Source organism: Microcaecilia unicolor, chromosome 3, assembly GCF_901765095.1.
Source record: "Microcaecilia unicolor chromosome 3, aMicUni1.1, whole genome shotgun sequence".
NCBI classification, from domain to species: Eukaryota; Metazoa; Chordata; class Amphibia; order Gymnophiona; family Siphonopidae; genus Microcaecilia; species Microcaecilia unicolor.
In genome coordinates this window covers 294,647,819-294,669,038 of record NC_044033.1, presented here as the reverse complement: position 1 = coordinate 294,669,038, position 21,220 = coordinate 294,647,819, and the positions used below count along the sequence as shown (strand labels likewise).

The 21,220-nt window shown below is 48.9% G+C and overlaps 1 protein-coding gene across 2 annotated transcripts in view; it reads left to right on the top strand.

Moving 5' to 3' along the window:
* Positions 1 to 21,220, top strand: part of CSAD (cysteine sulfinic acid decarboxylase) — a 324,205-nt gene that overhangs the window by 137,011 nt on the left and 165,974 nt on the right. For both annotated transcript variants that reach the window (XM_030198185.1, XM_030198186.1), the window contains one exon: positions 14,336 to 14,452. In XM_030198185.1, coding sequence (XP_030054045.1) covers positions 14,336 to 14,452 — 117 coding nt within the window. The remainder of the gene's footprint in view (positions 1 to 14,335; positions 14,453 to 21,220) is intronic.

Below are 21,220 nucleotides of genomic sequence, written 5' to 3'. Positions count from 1 at the left end.
CTGAAACATTGGTCTGCGGACCACGCCTCTAAGTCCCGCCTGGCTAAGTTGCCTTTTAAAGGCAAGCTGCTCTTTGGGGTCGAGCTGGACAAAATCGTGACCGATCTCGGCACGTCTAAGGGCAAGAGGTTACCAGAGGTCAGGGCTCGGGCCAGTGCTCGCCCCGGTATCTCCAAAGGACGGTTTCAGGAAGCCCGTCGGTACCGCCCGGGCAAGTCGGGCTCCTCTGCCCCCTCTTCCTTCAAATGGAACTTCTCCCCCAAGCAGCATTCCTTTCGCAGAGACCGCAGTCCCGGAGGTACGCCCTCCGGTCCTTCCCCAGGGTCTCGTACCCAATGACGGGGTCCTGGTCCATGGCCCAGTGCAGATTGGAGGACGCCTGTCCTCGTTTCTGGGCGAGTGGACCAGAGTAACTTCAGACACTTAGGTGCTGGAAGTCATCAGAGACGGCTACAAGTTAGAGTTCTGCCGACCCTTAAGAGACGGGTTTGTACTCTCTCCCTGCAAGTCTCCGGTCAAAGCTGTGGCAGTGCAGCAGACCTTGGACAACCTGATACGCCTGGGTGCGGTCGTTCCGGTGCCAGAAAATCAGATTGGCAAGGGACGTTACTCCATTTACTTTGTGGTACCAAAGAAAGGAGGTTCTGTCCGGCCTATCCTCGACCTCAAAGGGGTCAGTCGGGCCTTGAAAGTGCAGCACTTTCGCATGGAGACTCTCCGCTCTGTTATAGCGGCAGTGAAGGCAGGAGAGTTCTTGGCTTCCTTGGCCATCAAGGAAGCGTACCTGCATATTCCCATCTGGCCTCCTCATCAACGCTTTCTGCATTTTGCAGTCCTGGGCCGACACTTCCAGTTCAGAGCCCTCCCTTTCGGGTTGGCTACTGCTCCGCGGACCTTCTCCAAAGTAATGGTGGTCATCGCGGCCTTCCTGCGAAAGGAAGGAGTACAAGTCCATCCTTATCTGGACGACTGGTTGATCCGAGCCCCCTCTTATGCAGAGTGCGGCAAAGCTGTGGACCGGGTAGTTGCTCTTTTGAGCTCCCTGGGGTGGATCATCAACTGGGAGAAGAGCCAGCTGCGCCCAACTCAGTCCCTGGAGTATCTGGGAGTTCGATTCGACACCCAAGTGGGCAGAGTGTTCCTGCCAGACAATCGGATTGTCAAACTTCAGGCTCAGGTGGATCAGTTCCTAGTAGCCTCTCCTCTTCGGGCTTGGGACTATGTGCAGCTGTTGGGCTCTATGACGGCCACGATGGAAGTAGTGCCCTGGGCCAGGGCTCATATGAGACCACTACAACTCTCTCTGCTGCAGCGCTGGACTCCGATGTCGGAGGATTATGCTGTGCGCCTTCCCTTGGTCCCGGCAGTGCGCAAGGCGCTGAGCTGGTGGATGCAGACAGACAAGTTGTCTGCAGGAATGCCTCTGGTGACCCCGGAGTGGATTGTCATCACGACGGACGCCTCTTTGTCGGGCTGGGGAGCCCACTGCTTGGGAAGGACAGCGCAGGGGCTCTGGTCTCCTGCAGAGGCAAAGTGGTCTATCAACCTCCTGGAACTCAGAGCCATTCGGTTGGCGCTTTTGGAGTTCATCCCGGTACTGGCGTTGAAGCCTGTACGGGTCCTGTCGGACAATGCCACGGCTGTGGCCTATGTCAACCGCCAGGGAGGTACCAAGAGCGCCCCTCTAGTCAAGGAGGCCATGAATCTATGCCAGTGGGCGGAAGCGAACCTGGAACAGCTGTCAGCGGCCCACATTGCCAGAGTCATGAATGTCAAGGCGGACTTTCTCAGTCGCCATACCTTGGAGCCCGGAGAGTGGCAGCTATCTGCTCAGGCGTTCTTGGACATCACGAAGTGCTGGGGCCAGCCGAGCCTAGATCTGATGGCGTCATCGGCCAATTGCCAAGTGCCGCGCTTTTTCAGCAGAGGACGTGACCCTCGATCCCTGGGAGTAGATGCTCTTCTCCAACAGTGGCCGACACAGGAGCTTCTCTATGTGTTCCCGCCCTGGCCCATGTTGGGCAGGGTGCTAGACCGGGTGGCAAAGCATCCGGGCCGGATAATCCTGGTGGGTCCGGACTGGCCCAGACGTCCCTGGTATGCGGACTTGATCAGGCTCTCAGTCGACGATCCTCTGCGGCTGCCAGTGGAGCAGGGCCTGTTACATCAGGGTCCCGTGGTGATGGAGGATCCCTCCCCCTTTGGTCTTACGGCCTGGCTATTGAGCGGCAGCGTCTGAGAAAGAAGGGCTTCTCAGACAAGGTCATCGCCACTATGCTGAGAGCGAGGAAGCGCTCTACTTCTACTGCTTACGCCAGGGTTTGGCGTACCTTTGCAGCGTGGTGTGAAGCAGGCTCACTTTCTCCCTTCACTGCTCCAATTTCTTCAGTGTTGGCGTTCCTGCAAGAAGGTCTGGAGAAAGGCCTGTCGCTCAGTTCCCTTAAAGTCCAGGTAGCGGCTCTGGCTTGCTTCAGGGGCCGCCTGAAGGGTGCTTCCCTGGCTTCGCAGCCAGATGTGGTGCGCTTTCTCAAGGGAGTTAATCACCTGCGCCCTCCTCTGCACTCAGTGGTGCCTGCGCGGAATCTCAACCTGGTGCTAAGAGCCTTGCAGAAGCCGCCTTTTGAACCCTTGTCTAGGGCATCTCTGAAAGACCTGACGTTGAAAGCAGTCTTTTTGGTGGCTATCACTTCAGCCAGAAGAGTTTCCGAACTCCAGGCACTCTCATGTCGAGAGCCTTTTCTGCAGTTCACTGAGGCAGGAGTGACTATTCGCACAGTGCCTTCCTTCCTGCCCAAGATTGTTTCTCGCTTCCATGTGAATCAGCAGCTCTGTCTCCCTTCCTTTCGTAGGGAGGACTACCCAGAGGAATACTCTGCTCTCAAATATCTGGATGTGAGACGAGTCATCATCAGATACTTGGAAGTGACCAGTGATTTCCGGAAGTCGGATCATCTGTTTGTCCTGTTTGCAGGTCCTCGTAAGGGTCTGCAGGCTGCTAAGCCTACAGTGGCAAGATGGGTCAAGGAAGCCATTGCAGCGGCTTATGTGGCCGCGGGGAAGGTGCCACCTATCCAGCTGAAGGCTCACTCCACTAGAACTCAGGCGGCCTCGATGGCAGAGGCCGGGTCCGTCTCCTTGGAAGAGATTTGCAAGGCGGCAACTTGGGCATCGGCCCATACCTTCTCCAGGCATTACCGCTTGACTGTGGCTGCTCGGGCGGAGGCCCGGTTTGGAGCTTCAGTGTTGCGGTCAGGGATTTCTATGTCCCGCCCTGGGTGAGTACTGCTTCGGTACATCCCACCAGTCTATGGATTGATCAGCATGATGATATGGAAGGTAAAATTATGTATCATACCTGATAATTTTCTTTCCATTAATCATAGCTGATCAATCCATAGCCCCTCCCAGATATCTGTATTGTTTATATTCTGGTTGCATTTCAGGTTCAAGTTTAGTCTTCAGTTCCTGTTCAGGAGGACTTCGTGTTCAAGTTTTTCAATGGATTCTTCAAGAGTTGAGACGAATTTGTGTTACAGTGAGCTGCTGCATTCCTCTCCCCTCCGTTTTACGGGGCTGGATTGAGACTTAATTTCTGCCGGCGCTCCCTCCCGCTTCGTGCGGCTGTAGGGCAGCTTTGTACCCCTCCCGCTTCGGCGGTGTTAGGGTCAGTCAGCTCCTCCCGCGGTTGCGGTTGCAGGATAAGCCAGATCCCCCCGCATCGGCGGGGTGGTGTCCCTCCCCCGCTCCGCAGGGATGAGCTGGATGGATTCCCCTCCCCCACTTGTGTGGGGATGAGCTGGGTTAATTCCCCTCCCCCGTTTCGGCGGTGGTGAGCTGGGCAGAGTGTCCCTTTGTGGGTGTAATTCTCTAAGTGCTGAGTCCTGTGGATGGAGCTTGGATATCGACATACTGAGGAGTTTCCGGCAGCACATGACCACATATAGGGAGGCAAAAGGATTGCTCTCTATCTCCACCTGCTGGTAGATGGACACAACCACCAGTCTATGGATTGATCAGCTATGATTAATGGAAAGAAAATTATCAGGTATGATACATAATTTTACCATGGTTGCCTAAACTGTGGTGATGGCTGATCTTTCTTTTTTTACTTCCGGAGGAAAAAACCTCTGTCTGTCTGCAGTCAAAATTTATAAAGTTGCATAACTCACAGAACACATTCTTCATCAGCTACAAAAAACCCTCCATACATATGCGTGTATATTAAATTTTGAATTTATTTTGATTTTTAATTTTTAATGTCTGATCACGTTCCATTTATCTTTTATATCTTCCGATGGGGTCCCGTTTCACCAGTCCAAAACTTCAGGCTTTGTCAAGGAAATGTGCTTATGTTATTATCTAGAATCAACCAATCAAAAGCCCAAATTAATGAAAGGCAATAATCCGAGAAATTCTAAAAGTCTTCAATTTTTCCAAATTTTTTTGTTCGAAAATACCATCAGGGACATCCAAATCCTTAAATGTGGTCGTCCCTAGACATGGACATTTCTGATTTTCGGCGATCTTCGAAACCAAGGACGTCCATCTCAGAAACGACCCATTTGGTCGTGGGAGGAGCCAGCATTTGTAGTCCACTGGTCCCCCTGACATGCCAAGACAGCAATTGGACACCGTATCTAATTGCATCAAAAATTCTGTAGGAACTTCCAGAGGATAAGGTCTCCTATTTAATACCTTCTGTATAACCGAAGTGCCTCATCTTGAGGTATAGATGTATACAGAGATCTGATGTCTAAAGTCACCAATAGGATCTCTTTAGTTGATGTAATATTGACATTTTTAAGTACATTCAAAAAATGTTTAGTGTCTTTTACATACGATGGAGTAACCACTACCCAGGGTTTCAAAAAATAGTCTACAAATGTGCCAGTGGTTCTAGAAGCGATCTCCGTGAAGATAATATTGGTCGCCCCAAAGGGCTCCTTAATTGCTTGTGTTTTTCGGTAAAGTATACATCACTGAAATAATAGGATGTTGTCTGTTCAAATGTCTAAACACTTTCTGGGTCAAAAACCCTTCTTCGATCCCCAGTTGTGTGATTTCTTTTGTTTTTAATTGTAACTGAAGTGGGATCTTGGTCTAGTTCTTTATAAACTCCTCCTTCTGCTAGCTGGGTTTCTATTTCTTGTATATAATCCGCTCGATTCTGTATAGTCACCGCTCCTTGCTTGTCAGCTCACTTAATAACTATCTGTTCATTATTTCTTAATGACCTTAGGGAGTCCCACTCATCTTTAGACAAATTGTCTACAAACTGCTGTCTCTTGACTAGTAGCTAACACTTTTCTTGTCACCATTTCTTTGAAAATTCTTACAATGGGGTTCAAAGGGATGGGTGGGATCCAAGAGGATTTGGACTATAATCTCGTGCGATCATAACTCTCCTCCTTTTTATCAAAATAAATACGAAGCTGAAGTCTTCTGATGAATCTCTCCATATCTATATTGAACTGGAAGGCATCAAACTGTTTGCTGGTACAAAAGACAATCCTTTTGATAAAAGGGAATGATTAGAAGGAGTTAACTTGTAATCTGATATGTTAATCACCACTGATTCCTTCTCCTCTGCGCTCGAGTTTGTGGACATTCACATCGGTGAACAGTTTAAAAAACAAAATTTTTTTTCAAACAAAAAAATTTGGAAACCTTGTAGAATTTCTCAGGATTATTTCCTTTCATTATTGTGGACTTTTGGTTGATTCTAGATAACAGCATAAGCACAATTCCTTGGCAAAGCCTCAAATTTTGGACTGGTGAAATGGGACCCCGTCGGAGGATATAGAAAATAAATGCTACATGCTAAGACATTAAAAATTAAAAAGCAAAAAGAAAAATAAATTCAAAAGATAGTATACACACATACATACGGAGGGTGTTTTAACTGATGAAGAATGTGTTCTGTGAGTCATGCACCAATTTAGACAACCACGTGTATGTTTAAGAAGTGTTCCTCATTAGTTGATGGTTGTTAGTTAGAAATATTCTAAGCGCACCTGGCTCAAGGACGGAGGGATCTAATTTGATGAAGCCGGTAAAATCTTTTAGAGACCACAGTGGAAGTGCGGGCTGAGAAAGACAGACCTGTATCAAAAGTTACCCCTAGGATCCTAAGGGTGTCAGAAGTGGAGATGGTGTTTCCCAAAAAACCACCAGTGGGATAGGGCTGGTAGAAAGGGGCTACAGAAGAACAGCATAATTTTGGATTTAGATAAGCATAGTTTCATTCTATTATTTGACTTAATCCATAGCAATATCTTTTCTATTGTGGTGGTAAGAGAAGCCTCCACAAGAGGATCATTAGAACTAAACGAGGCTAATATCTGTATGTCAGCATACTGCGGGAATGGTAAAAATGAGCAGCTTAGATGGGTCGACCATGGGGCTCTTACCTATCCAGTAGCCACCAGGCATGTGGAGCGCCTCATGGGGCCTGCAGCAGCTCCAAGCAGTGCAGAAAATGTGGGGGAATGAGGACCACTGGCCAGTAGGGTCCAGGTCCTAGTCCCTATCCCTATCAGGAAAGCAAAGAGTGTGCATTGTGCAACCCAGAAGAAAGCACACGAGCAGCAGTGCCCTGGCATTGTCCCACCACAGCTAGATGCTGAGGAGCACCAGTGCCTCCAGCTCGCCTACCAGCAGAAGCAGCATGGTGCCTGAGGTAGCCACAGCTACTGCCTCTGCCTGGCCACCAGAGACCTTCTGATGGAGCCAGGTGAGCTGGAGGGTCTTGTGTTTCTTGTTCCAGCGATATTGTCACTTCCACTAGACACGTCTCTCATACGGGCTAAGAGTTTTGGCTGCCAGCTCCCACACAGCCTGTTCTGGCAGCAGCTGTACGAACCATAAAAGCACAACCAGCAGCAGTAGTTCCAGTGCTGCTGGTCAGAGACTTGACTCCGTGATGGACCGCTTCCTCCACAATGATCCTCCCCTAACGTCACAAGAAGAGGGACCTGATTGGTCTCTTCTGTTGGCTACATTTCCCACCACTGCCACCAAACAGTTAAATAGTGTGCAGGCAAGATGCATCATTTTATGGGGTCCAGTGTGTGGCATTAAGTGGCAATAGTGACTATTCTCCAAGGACAAGCAGGCTGCTTATTCTTACACATGGATCAACGTCCGCATTGGCCTGGGAATTGGCATTTTGCAATAGCAAAAACAAAAACGTTTTGCAAGAGTCTTCTGGCGCACATGCAGTGCGCACCGATTTCCTGCCTCTTGCACAAGCGCGTACCCAGTGGCTTCAAACGTACTTGGTGCAACCGGACTATCTCAGGTACTGATACCCATTCCTGGTGTATCTAGTGCCTTGGGCCCGACCACAGCCCAGCTGCTTGTAATCTGTGTCTTCGTATGAAGAAACGGACCCAAGTAGCTCGAGAAGCCCAATGAGAGAAACCTTTTGGGGCTCGGTCCTGTCCTTCGACGCCAGCATCGACGTCGGTACCGAGGTCATCGGCATCGACATCGAGGAACACATCAACGTCAGGAGCAGAGATAATGGCTGCTGAGAGACCAAGTTGCGCTGGGAGCAGTGAGGCATCAAGTGGGTCTCCACCTGCCTCGAGACCTATGCTATGCAAGCCCCCCAGGACCGACCCCACGGTGACGTGAGGATTCCACGTCATTCTCTTCGGTACCAAGGAGTCTCGATGACGGACATCGAGCGAAGGTGAAGAAGCACTGTCATCGATCTCCTTCTACACACGGTGCCGAAAGCTCCGGAGCATTGAGGGATTCGGCACCTGGGAAGCATCAGCACCAAGAGGATCGCTCCCCCTCTATACAGGAGGTGCCAATTCGCCGATCTCTTAGCAGCCCGGGACCTGCACCTGAGCCGCCTCAGCAGATTCTGCCACCGGCTGTTCCACCGACCCCCGCAACCTTCTCCGATGGCGGCTCTTGACGAGCACATCCAGGCCTTGCTTCCAGAGCTTCTGGAAGGACTGCTGCGCCAGTCTGCTTCAGTGTTGGGGGTGCTTGCGTCTTCTATACCATCTGCTACAGTAGCATCTGGCCCTTTGCCTGCGGTGAGGTCCCTGTCCTCAGCACCGGTGTCGACTGCCACCCAGGTCAACTCCCCTTCGACGTCGGTGGAGGAAGCTTTGCTGCAGTCCATGCGGGCGTCAGCCTCTAGCCATCGCCATCGGGGACGTCGATCCTCGGCGTCAAGGCAGGCTCAGTCTTTGAATTCCTTAAGAGAGGTATTATCCGATACTGAAGAGGAGCATTCATGGGAGTCAGAGGGAAAATAAAAAGTGCTATATGCTGAATAATATTTGAAATTGTTACTTAAAGATAAAAATGCACTAAAAAATATAAAAAAATTGAATTAAAACAGTGGAAGTTTTGAGCCAGTGAAGAATTTAGTTCCTGAGAGTCACATGACATTACAATAGGGAAAGGGGACAAACAGAGGCTTTCCTCCAGAAATTCTAAGATTAAGTGAGCACTATAGTGAAACTTCCACTAAGTAGATATTGAGACTTTTAGGGCACATGGCCTGTACAATACATGTAACACCCATGGCACATCTTCATATGAGATCAGCTCAGTGGACCCTAGCTTCCCAGTGGTATCATGCTACTACTACTACTACTACTTCACATTTCTAGAGCGCTACTAGGGTTACGCAGCGCTGTACAATTTAACAAAGAGAGACAGTCCCTGCTCAAAGAGCTTACAATCTAATAGACAAGTGAACGGTCGGTCCGATAGGGGCAGTCAAATTGGGGCAGTTTGGATTCACTGAACGGTAAGGGTTAGGTGCTGAACGCAGCATTGAAGAGGTGGGCTTTAAGCAAAGACTTGAAGACGGGCAGGGAGGGGGCTTGGCGTAAGGGTTCAGGAAGGTTGTTCCAAGCATAGGGTGAGGCGAGGCAGAATGAGCGGAGCCTGGAGTTGGCGGTGGTGGAGAAGGGTACTGAGAGGAGGGATTTATCCTGTGAACGGAGGTTACGGGCGGGAACGTAAGGGGAGATGAGGGTAGAGAGGTAGTGAGGGGCAGCAGACTGAGTGCATTTGTAGGTAAGAAGGAGAAGCTTGAATTGAATGCGGTATCTGATCGGAAGCCAGTGAAGTGACCTGAGGAGAGGGGTGATATGAGTATATCGGTTCTGGCGGAATATGAGACGTGCAGCAGAGTTCTGAACAGACTGAAGGGGGATAGATGGCTAAGTGGGAGGCCGGTGAGGAGTAAGTTGCAGTAGTCCAGGCGAGAGGTAATGAGAGCGTGGACGAGAGTTCGGGTGGTGTGTTCAGAGAGGAAAGGGCAAATTTTGCTGATGTTAAAGAGGAAGAAGCGACAGGTCTTGGCTATCTGCTGGATATGCGCAGAGAAGGAGAGAGAGGAGTCAAAGATGACTCCGAGGTTGCGGGCAGATGAGACGGGGAGGATGAGGGTGTTATCAACTGAGATAGAAAGTGGAGGAAGAGGAGAAGTGGGTTTTGGTGGAAAGACGATAAGCTCGGTCTTGGACATGTTCAGTTTCAGGTGGCGGTTGGACATCCAGGCAGCAATGTCGGAGAAGCAGGCCGATACCTTTGCCTGGGTCTCTGCGGTGATGTCTGGTGTGGAGAGATACAGTTGGGTGTCATCAGCATAGAGATGATACTGGAAACCATGAGATGAGATCAGGGAGCCCAGGGAAGAGGTGTAAATTGAGAAGAGAAGGGGTCCAAGGACCGATCCCTGGGGAACACCAACAGATAAGGGGATGGGGGTGGAGGAAGATCCATGAGAGTGAACTTTGAAGGTGCGGTGGGAGAGATAGGAGGAGAACCAGGAGAGGACAGAGCCCTGGAACCCAAATGAGGACAGTGTGGCAAGAAGTAAGTCATGATTGACAGTGTCAAAAGCGGCGGATAGATCCAGGAGGATGAGGATGGAGTAGTGGCCTCTGGATTTGGCAAGGAACAGGTCATTACAGACTTTAGAAAGTGCTGTTTCTGTCGAGTGAAGAGGGCGAAAACCGGATTGAAGCGGATCAAGGATGGCATGAGAGGAGAGAAAATCAAGGCAGCGGCTGTGGACTGCGCGCTCAAGTGTCTTGGAGAGGAAGGGTAGGAGGGAGATGGGGCGGTAGTTGGAGGGACAGGGAATCTGGAGAATGTGATCCAACTGTCCATCGAATTTTGAAATTTTCTTCAGTGGTGGACAATCCAATTTGACAATAGGACGGCCATTCCAAATTCCTCAGCCACAAAAAGTGCTGTCGACGGTTTCATCCCTCCTAGGGTGGGGAGCACATGTAGATGGGCTTCACACTCAAGGAGCCTGGTCCTTCCAGGAAACAGGTCTTCAGATCAACCTACTGGAATTACGAACGATGTGAAACACTCTGAAGGCTTTCAGAGATGGTTGTCCAACCACATCATCTTGATTCAAACAGACAATCAGGTTGCAATGTATTACACCAACAAGCAGGGGGGCGCCGGATCTCGCCCTCTGTGTCAGGACTCTGTTCAGATGTGGCTTTGGGCACACCGTCAGGGCATGTTTCTCCAGGCCACTTATCTGGCAGATGTAAACAACAGCCTGGCCAACAAGGCTGAGCAGATTAATGCAACCTCACGAGTGGTCACTGAACATGGGAGTTGCCCACAAGAAATTCCGAGCGTGGGGCACCCCTTTGGTGGATCTTTTTGCCACTCAGATGAATCACAAGGTCCCTCAGTTCTGTTCCAGGCGTCAGGCCCACGACAGACTAGCGTCAGATGCATTTCTCCTTCATTGGGGAACAGGCCTTCTTCTGTATGCGTATCCTCCCATATCTCTAGTAGGGAAGACTTTGCTGAAACTCAAGCAAGACCGCGGAACCAAGATCCTGGCTGCGTCAGATTTGGTTTCCTCTTCTTCTGGAGTTGTTCCGTGGAGATTGGAATGTTTTCCAACTCTCATCACGCAGAACGAGGGGTCGCTTCTACATCCCAACCTCCAGTCTCTGGCTCTCACAGCCTGGATGTTGAGGCCCTAGAATTCGCCTCCTTCGGTCTTTCAGAGGGTGTCTCCTGAGTCTTGCTTGCTTCTAGGAAAGATTCCACAAAGAGGTGTTACTTTTGCAAATGGAGGAGGTTTGCCGTCTGGTATGACAGCAAGGTCCTAGATCCTCTCTCTTGTCCTACACAGACCCTGCTTGAATACCTTCTACACTTGTCAAGAGTCTGGTCTCAAGACCAACTCCTTAAGGGTTCACCTCAGTGCAATTAGTGCTTATCATCGGTGTGTAGAGGGTAAGCCGATCTCTGGACAGCCTTTAGTTGTTCGCTTCATGAGAGGTTTGCTTTTATCAATGCCCCCTGTCAAACCTCCACCAGTGTCATGGGATCTCAATGTTGTTCTCATGCAGCTGATGAAATCTCCTTTTGAGTCACTGAATTCCTGCCATCTGAAGTACTTGACCTGGAAGGTCATTTTCTTGGTGGCTGTTACTTCAGCTTGTAGGGTCAGTGAGCTTCAGACCTTAGTAGTGAATGCACCTTATACTAAGTTTCATCACAACAGCGTAGTCCTCCACACTCACCCTAAGTTGCTGCCGAAGGTGTTGTCAGAGTTCCATCTGAACCAGTCAATTGTCTTGTCAACATTTTTTTCCCTGACCTCATGCCCACCCTGGCGAGAGCAGCTTGCACACCTTAGACTGCAAGAGAGCATTGGCTTTTTACTTGGAGCGGACGAAGCCCTTCAGACAGTCCGCCCAGTTTGTTTCTTTCGATCCCAACAGGAGGGGAGTCGCCATCGGAAAATGCACAGTCTGCAGTTGGCTAGCAGATTGCATTTCCTTCACTTATACCCAAGCTGGGCTGACTCTGGAGGGCCATGTCACGGCTCATAATGTTAAAGCCTTGGCTACGTCGGTGGCTCACTTAAAGTCAGCCTCTATTGAAGAGATTTGCAAGGCTGCAATGTGGTCATCAGTCCACACATTCACATCTCACTACTGCCTTCAGCAGGATACCCAACGCAACAGTTGGTTTGGGTAGTCGGTGCTGCAGAATCTGTTTGGGGTTTAGAATCCAACTCTACCCCCCCTAGGCCCATTTTGTTCTGTTCCAGGCTGCACTCTCAGCTAGCTGTATATAGTTTCAGGTTAACCTATGCTATGTCCTCGCTGTTGCGAGGCCCAATTGACCAATGTTCATTGTTTTGAGTGAACATGGATTCTAGGGATACCCCACGTATGAGAATAAGCAGCCTGCTTGTCCTGTGAGAAAGCGAAGATACGTACCTGTAGCAGGTATTCTCCGAGGACAGCAGGCTGATTATTCTCACAATTCCTCCCACCTCCTCTTTGGACTTGTAATTTGTTATTTCTTATGCTTTTTGATCTGAGGTACGTGCTTGCACGACAGGCGGGAAATCAGTCCACGCATGTGCGGTTCGTGCTACACGTGCGCCAGAAGACTCTGGCAAAACTTTTTTGTTTTTGCTATTGCAAAATGCCGATTCTCGGGCTGACGCGGACGCCGACCCACATGTGAGAATAATCAGCTTGCTGTCCTCGGAGAATACATGCTACAGGTAAGTATCTTTGCTGTATGAGGAAAGTAGAAGGAGCACAGTTGAAGGAGAAGGACAGAGTTGGGACTTAGAATCACAGTTGGAGACTTTATAGTAAGGCTTACAGTGACCTATTCTTCTGTAATCTGTATTTCAAAATGGCTCTTGTCATAGGTACCCCCTCCCCCCAGCCCTGCCTTATGCCCTCGATTGCTTCAAGTGCACTTATTTTCCTGTTCATTCATTAAACAGTGTTACTTCCCTTCTATGCCCATGGCTGAAAGATAATCCAATTATCTTCCCAGAGGATGTAAAAACACAGGAAACCAAATCTTTGAGAAGGTGATACCAACAGCTTGAAATGGAAAACTCAAATCCATCAACATATCAGGATCCTCCTCAATCCACATTTCCAGAAAGCGTCACATCCGTGGAAGAGACCCCAAGCCCCTCCAAAAGAATGAAGATAGATGTTAACATTAGAAGTTTTTTGAGCAATGTCTCCTCAGAAGACTGCTGTTAATGAATTGGCAGTTATTTATGTTCAACTGATGCTGATGATATTGTTTTATTCAAACGGTATCAATATTATATTTGATGGAGGGGGTTCCTCATGCACAGTTCTTTGTTACTACCCAACTCCAAAATTATCTTAACAATTTTCTTATACAATCTTCAAGGGGTATTTGATATTGGATCCATCAGATAATCATGTCACCACCATTCAGGCTGTAATATTCCTAAACCTTCATTCATTGACTCAAAGATATAATCAAAATTGCACTTAGCTTAGATAGAATATCACTATATTTTTTTCTTCTTCTTTTCTATTTTTCTTTTAAAATGTTAATCATCTCGGAGACATCTAATCCGACATGAATTCATGATTCGCACTAAATGCTGTATCAAGGTACGTCTCCTCAACAAAAGCTGGAAACATATCCGTTGCTCTCTCTGTGTTACCATAATTACAGCCTGAATGGTGGTGACATGGTTATCTGATGGATCCAATATCAAATACCCCTTAAAGATTGTATAGGAAAATTGATAAGATAATTTTGGGGATGATATTGTTTTGACATTTTGGAAAAAAAAAAGCAAAGAGCTGATGAAAACTAGCAAAAGTTGCACGGGGGATCCTGTGCATCCCTGCTACCAGCATGTCTTCTGAGAGGACATTTTCTGTTGCAGGAAGGTCTGTGGAAGACTGGAGAGCTAGACTCCTGAGATTGTGGATGGCTTATTATTCATCCATGTATTAAAAAAAAAAAACAGAACAGTTGGAGAGCATAGGGAGGTCTGGTATTGGCCAGGTGCTTTATAAGGTATATTTTGACTGAGAACACGGCGTGGGCAGGAGAGACTGGGGACTGTTCCTGCCCCCGCTAGCCACTACAATACCAATGATACAGTAGATCTGGGGGGCTCTCTTTGGAGGGAAGGGAGGGAGGCTTCTATTTGGAAGGGGGCTGTGGGAGGGGAGCTGTGCTCTTTGGAGGATGGGGGAGGAGGCTGCTGGCTGGGGCAGGGACAGTTTTGGGGGGAGGACTTACGGTTGGAGAAACAGTAGGCCTCGGGAAGGGAGATGCTTCTGTTTCGGAGGAGGGAGGGAGTGGGGGCTGCACAGCATAGTTTCGGTTTCAGCAGAAAGTGCACTGTCATTTTTGGCTGAAATCAAAACAAGCTGAATATCAATTTTGGGCCAGTATCACCACTGAAGCCAAAACTGAAACCAAAATTTGATCGACGTTTGTTACCCTCTCACCTTTTTGCCAGACACTGGCATTGATGGTTGTACCTGTTGCATTTCAGGACAGAGTTCCATTCCTGGTGAGTGCGACCTCTGGCACGACCGTGTTGGGTGCCTTTGACCCCCTCAATGAAATTGCAACCGTATGCAAGAAACATGGGCTCTGGCTGCATGTGGATGTGAGTACAGAGGAATAAGAGCTTTTCCAAAATGTTAATTTCCCATGGAACATGAGTTATTGGAAGAAAATTTAGATTTTCTTGCACATGATGTAGACGGTTCATAGAACGGAGAAGAGGGGTTGTCCTCAGACTGTAGGGAACATGTAAGTGAAAATAATACTGGAGAATAATCAGAACAGGGGATAATGGACATGACACAGAGAAATAATGCAAATATGACACAGAATTATGTGAGATTTCTTGTAACTGCTTTCACATGACCCTCCATTACAGTATTCTACAGTGAGGTAAACCACTTCAATATTTAACAGGAGAAGACTCTAAACTCTTACCAGTCAATATTTAGCTGGTGGTGGTCCAGTGTTTTTGGAAAATCTGAGTGCTGTGGGCAGAATTAGGCCAAGACAATGCTGAGCAATGTCCAGGCACCAGCGTTGAATATCCAATGCCATGCTGACATGTGACTATTGGCCGGGAGCTACATAAGGTGAAGCAGGTGCCCTCACCTATCTGATTCCCCCCCCCCCCTACACACAAACAAAAACAAGTTGATGCCCCCCAAACAGGTCCCCATTCCCCACTGTCTCTCCCCCCAGTCCTACCTATGATGTCTCTGGTGGTCTAGAAAGTCCTATGGGCAGGAACAATGCCCATTTGCACCTGACCACTGAGGCTGTGACCTCAAAATGGCCACCGTGTCCTCTAGTGGCAAGTTAGGACAGCCTTTTGGTTAAGTACTGGCTCTCCCCCGCTCTGCCCAGATTCTGCCCACAGACCACCCCAGTACTATCCAGATAGTGCAAGGGCGATTTGTGCTATTATCCAGCAGCACTGTCTGGTTATGGTGCAAATGATTTAATCAGACAGGAGGCTCTCCTGTACGGTTAAATCGCTTTGAATATCAACCCATTACTTCTACTACTACAACTTAACATTTCTAGAGCGTTACTAGGGTTACGCAGCGCTGTACAGTTCGACAAAGAAGGACAGTCCCTGCTCAAAGGAGCTTACAATCTAAAGGACGAAATGTCAAGTTGGGGCAGTCTAGATTTCCTGAATAGGGGTGTAGTGGTTAGGTGCCGAAGGCGACATTGAAGAGGTGGGCTTTGAGCAAGGATTTGAAGATGGGCAGGGAGGGAGCCTGGCGTATGGGCTCAGGGAGTTTATTCCAAGCATGGGGTGAGGCGAGGCAGAAAGGGCAGAGCCTGGAGTTGGCGGTGGTGGAGAAGGGTACTGAAAGGAGGGATTTGTCTTGAGAGCGGAGGTTACGGGTAGGAACGTAAGGGGAGATGAGGGTAGAGAGGTAATGAGGGGCTGCAGATCGAGTGCATTTGTAGGTTAGTAGGAGAAGCTTGAATTGTATGCGGTACCTGATCGGAAGCCAGTGAAGTGACTTGAGGAGCGGGGTGATATGAGTATATCGGTCCAGGCAGAAGATAAGACGTGCAGCAGAGTTCTGAATGGACTGAAGGGGGGATAGATGGCTAAGTGGGAGGCCAGTGAGGAGTAGGTTGCTATAGTCAAGGCGAGAGGTAATGAGAGAGTGTATGAGAGTTCGGGTGGTGTGCTCAGAGAGGAAAGGGTGAATTTTGCTAATGTTATAGAGGAAGAAGCGACAGGTCTTGGCTATCTGTTGGATATACGCAGAGAAGGAGAGGGAGGAGTCGAAGATTACTCCGAGGTTGCGGGCAGATGAGACGGGGAGGATGAGGGTGTTATCAACTGAGATAGAGAGTTGAGGGAGAGGAGAAGTGGGTTTGGGTGGGAAGACGATAAGCTCGGTCTTGGCCATGTTCAGTTTCAGGTGGCAGTTGGACATCCAGACAGCAATGTCGGATAGGCAGGCCGATACTTTGGCCTGGGTTTCCGCAGTGATGTCTGGTGTGGAGAGATAAAGCTGGGTGTCGTCAGCATAGAGATGATATTGGAAACCATGAGATGAGATCAGGGAGCCCAGGGAAGAGGTGTAGATTGAAAAGAGAAAGGGGTCCGAGGACAGATCCTTGGGGAACTCCCACAGAGAGCAGGATGGGGGTAGAGGAAGAACCATGAGAATGTACTCTGAAGGTACGGTGGGAGAGATAAGAGGAGAACCAGGAGAGGACAGAGCCCTGGAACCCAATGAGGACAGAGTGGCAAGAAGTAAGTTGTGATTGACAGTGTCAAAAGCGGCGGATAGGTCGAGGAGGATGAGGATGGAGTAGTGGCCTTTGGATTTGGCAAGGAACAGGTCATTGCAGACTTTGGATAGTGCTGTTTCTGTCGAGTGTAGGGGACGAAAGCCGGATTGAAGCGGATCGAGGATGACATGAGAGGAGAGAAAATCAAGGCAACAACTGTGAACGGCGCATTCAAGTATCTTGGAGAGGAAGGGTAGGAGGGAAATGAGGCGGTAGTTGGAGGGACAGGTAGGGTCAAGTGATGTTTTTTGAGGAGTGGTGTGACTACAGCATGCTTGAAGTTGTCCGGGACAGTTGCAGTGGAGAGAGAGAGGTTGAGGATATGACAGATGGGGGGGGTGACAGTAGGAGAGATGGTGTTAAGTAAGTTGGTGGGGATGGGGTCAGAGGAACAGGTGGTGCATTTCGAGGAGGAGAGAAGATGGGCGGTTTCCTCTTCAGTGATATCAGGAAAAGAGGAGAAGGAGGCCTGGGTTGGTTGGTTGAGGGAGTGGGTTATAGGGTGAGGAGGAGGAGAGGGCTTGATGGTGAATTCGAGGTTGATCTTCTGCACCTTGTCGCGGAAGTAGTCAGCCAGTGATTGAGGAGAGAGTGAGGGGGGGATGGGAGCGGAGGGCACTTTGAGGAGGGAGTTAAGGGTGGCGAAGAGACGACAAGGGTTAGAGCTGAGGGAGTTAGTCAATTGGGTGTAATAGTCCTGTTTGGCAAGGAATAGGGAGGACTGGAAGGAGGATAGCATGAATTTGTAATGAATGAAATCAGTATGGGTGCGAGATTTCCTCCAGTGGCGTTCAGCTGATCGGGTGCAGGAGCGAAGGTATCGGGTGCAAGGGGTCAGCCAGGGCTGGGGATTAGTACGCCTTGTGGGACGGGAGATGGATGGTGCAAGGATGTCCAGAGCAGAGGAGAGTGGCATTGTAAGTGGAGACAGCCTTGTCGACGGACTCGGAGGACATGATGGAAGGGAGGAGATTAGAGATGCTGGAGGATAAGGTGGGAGGGTTGACAGCCTGGAGATTCCTGGAAGTAGTGGTTAGTGTTGGGCTGGACTGAGGGGGAGGGTGATGAAGTGTGAAGGTGATCAGGTGATGGTCAGAGAGAGGAAGAGCTGAGGCGCAGAAATTGGAGGGTGAGCAGGTAGAGGAGAGGATGAGGTCAAGACAGTGGCTAGATTAGTGAGTAGGGGTGGTGGAGCTCAGTTGGAGGTTGAAAGAGGAGGTTAGAGTGAGGAACTGAGAAGCGTAAGAGTCGGATGGGTCGTCAGTGTGTATGTTAAAGTCTCCAAGAATGAGGGATGGCGATGAGGGCTCAAGAAAAACGGAGAGCCAGGCATCGAAGTCGGTAAGGAAGGAAGAAAGGGACTTATCGGGGGGGGGGGGGGGGGGGGGGGCGGTAAATGACTGCAACTCTGAGTGGCAGCGGGTAGAATAGACGGATGGAGTGGACTTCAAAGGATGAGAAGCAGTGAGACTGCGGTAGGAGGAGAGGTTGAAAACTGCAGGAGGGCGAAAGTAGTAACCCGACGCCGCAACCGCGGACGACTGGGCGGGAAGAATGGGAGGAAAGATAGCCTCCATGGCATATGGCCGTGACTGAGGCAGTCGTCGGGGGTGAGCCAGGTTTCAGTTAGGGCGAGCAGTTGAAGGGAACGGGAGATGAAGATATCATGGGTGAAGGAAAGTTTGTTGCAGACCGAGCGGGCATTCTACAAGGCACACGAGAAGGGGGGAGGAGGAGAATAGAGATGAGATTGGAGACATCGCGGAAACGTTTGCCTGGATGAGACAAGGACAGGTGTGGGGGACCTGGGTTGGGATTGATGTCTCCCGCGGATAGCAGGAGAAGGAGTAAGAGAGTGCGGAGGAGGGTGGGGGAGGTAGGGTGACGAAGGCGACGAAGACGGGATGCGCTTAGGAGGAATGGGGAAGGGTTCATGGAAGGAAGGAGGTGATGAAGGTTGAGAGCTAGGAAGGAGGAGGAGGACAGTAGAGATGGTGAGGTGGTTTGGGATGGGGGGGTGGGTAGGGTAATGCAGTAGTGAGCAGCACAGGAGAGGACATGGATGGGCAGAGAGGTCGTGCGGTATATAGCGGTGAGGGGAGGGGGAAAAGATTAGGAAGGGACAGGGCAAGGAATAGAATGTGTATGGGGGCCATAAGTAGTGACTGAGGTGTATCAACCCATTAGTTTCCAATTGTTCTTTAATGCAAACAAACAGGCACTTATTGCATAAGGGTGAACTTTAACCAGAGGAGTTCTACCAAGTCAGGATGAGGCTGTCTGAATTGCTTCAGTTCAGCACCCTCAGACCAGAAGAGCTGTTGAGTTAGCTACTGAACAATGATAAATGTTAAACAAGTGGTGAAAAGGCAATGCAATTGCAGGTGGTGTATAGGAACAAGAAGTAGACTTTTTTTTCCACAGCAAATGAAGGGAGGGGGGTGAAGGTATACCCGGAAGGCAGAAGGGCAGAAGCTAGGGCTAATGAGAAAAGACACATGATGAGGCCGGGACCTAGTGGGATTCAGCCAGGCCTCTCCCTGGAAGGAGGGAAAGGGTCAGATGCAAGGGTATGACCTATGAAATTCGGAATTGTAACTAGCAGGAAGTAACTGCAGTTTACAGTCTGGAGCCACAAATACAAAACAATGCAATGCACACAACACAGTTGAGGGGTTGATCTAGATTTATCTTGTAAATAATTCTTTTGTATTTTCAGATGACAAATGTGCAAAGACTACAAATTCACACAGGAAATAGAGTATGATGCCAGCAGAATAAGCTCACAAAGCTTCTGGTTACAGATCGATGGTATTCGTTGCAGTCTCTAACCTCCCATGCATGGGGAGGAGGTAATGCAGAGATTTGCGGCTATACCTCTACAGTGCACACAGATGACTAACGCCTCACAATATTATGTAAGCCACATTGAGCCTGCAAATAGGTGGTAAAATGTAGGATAAAAATGCAACAAATAAATAAATATCAGGGGGGAAAAGGCAAAGAAAAAAGAAGCTCCAAAGAAGTTCTCCTCTAAAATACCAGTGCATAGTGCAGTTATACTCCTGCTCTGCCCAGCCCAACCCAGGTGGGGCAGGACTTGACCAAGATGACCAACCAAATATGTACATTTGAGCAGAGCCTGGCCAGGGTAGCATGCACATCCACAGAAAAAAAGGAATGTTTCACTCCCTTAGTTACTAACTGATAAGAGAGAATGAAGATCTCTGGCTATGGGAAGGGGATTCAGAAACAAAGCAGTGTAAACAAGGGCATGTCAGATAATGAGGCCAAAAGGTGAGACCTTGGATACCTAGGGAGAGGCCTCTAGAAAGCTCAGTTCACAGCTATGTGAGCCAAATTTTCACTGAGAAAAAACAGGTCTGTACCATTCTGTAACATATTAACATAGTAAATGACAGCAGATAAAGACCTGTACGGTCCATCCAGTCTGCCCAACAAGATACTTTATATGTATACCCGAGTTTGATTTGTCCCTGCCTTTCTCAGGGCACAGACCATCCACCTCCACCTCGTGGAAATAAGTAGGATAGTCAGGATTGAGACTATATATTGCAAAATGCCTGTCAAATAGAAACAGAGAAAAATGTAGGCAGATAAAGACCATATGGCCTATCTAATCTGCCCTTCCATTCCATCTACTCTCCCTATTAGAGATCTTATGTACTTGTCTCAAGCTGTCATGAATTCATATATTGTCTTAGTTTCCACTACTTTCACCAGGAGGCTGTTCTACAAATTCACCACCCTTTCCATGAAGAAGCATTTACTTCTGAGTCTATCCCCTTTCCCTTTCATCCTATACCCCCTTGTTCCAGATCTTTCTTTCAATTGAAAGAGACTCGCCTCCAGTGCATTTATGTGCATAGGTATTTAAATGTCTCTTATCATATCTCCCCTCTCCCATCTTATCTAACTTTCGACGAGAACTATCTGTTGGACGGAAGATTCTTCTGCTGCAATTTGACGTCTAGCGCTTTTGACATGGTGGATCATGAACTCCTGCTCCATCTACTGGACTCTTTTGGTATAGGAGGGCCAGTTTTGCATTGGTTCAAGGGTTTCTTGACTTCAAGGTCCTACCAGGTCATGGTGAACTCCTACACTTCTGAACCGTGGAATGCTTCCTGTGGGGTCCCTCAGGGCTCTCCCCTTTCACCTACCCTATTTAATATTATGATGATGCCTTTAGCCACAGCACTTGCAAACTTGGACCTCAACCCTTTCATCTATGCGGATGATATTACAGTCTACATCCCTTTTCACTCCACAGTATCAGAAGTTGCCAACCTCATAGATGCCTGTTTCTCCACTTTAGAACACTGGGCCAGGGTGTTCCGCTTCAGGCTAAACAGGGAAAAAACTCATTGTCTCATCCTCTCGTCCACGCACGCTCATGTATCTGACACAATGCTTCCAGTTCTGGGCTCTGCCCTCCCGATTGCCAACAGCCTGCGACTTTTAGGAGTGCATCTGGACTCACATCTCCAGCTGGTTGATCATGTACACTTGGTCTCCAAAAAAATGTTCCAGGCCATGTGGAGGCTTCGGCGCATCAGATACC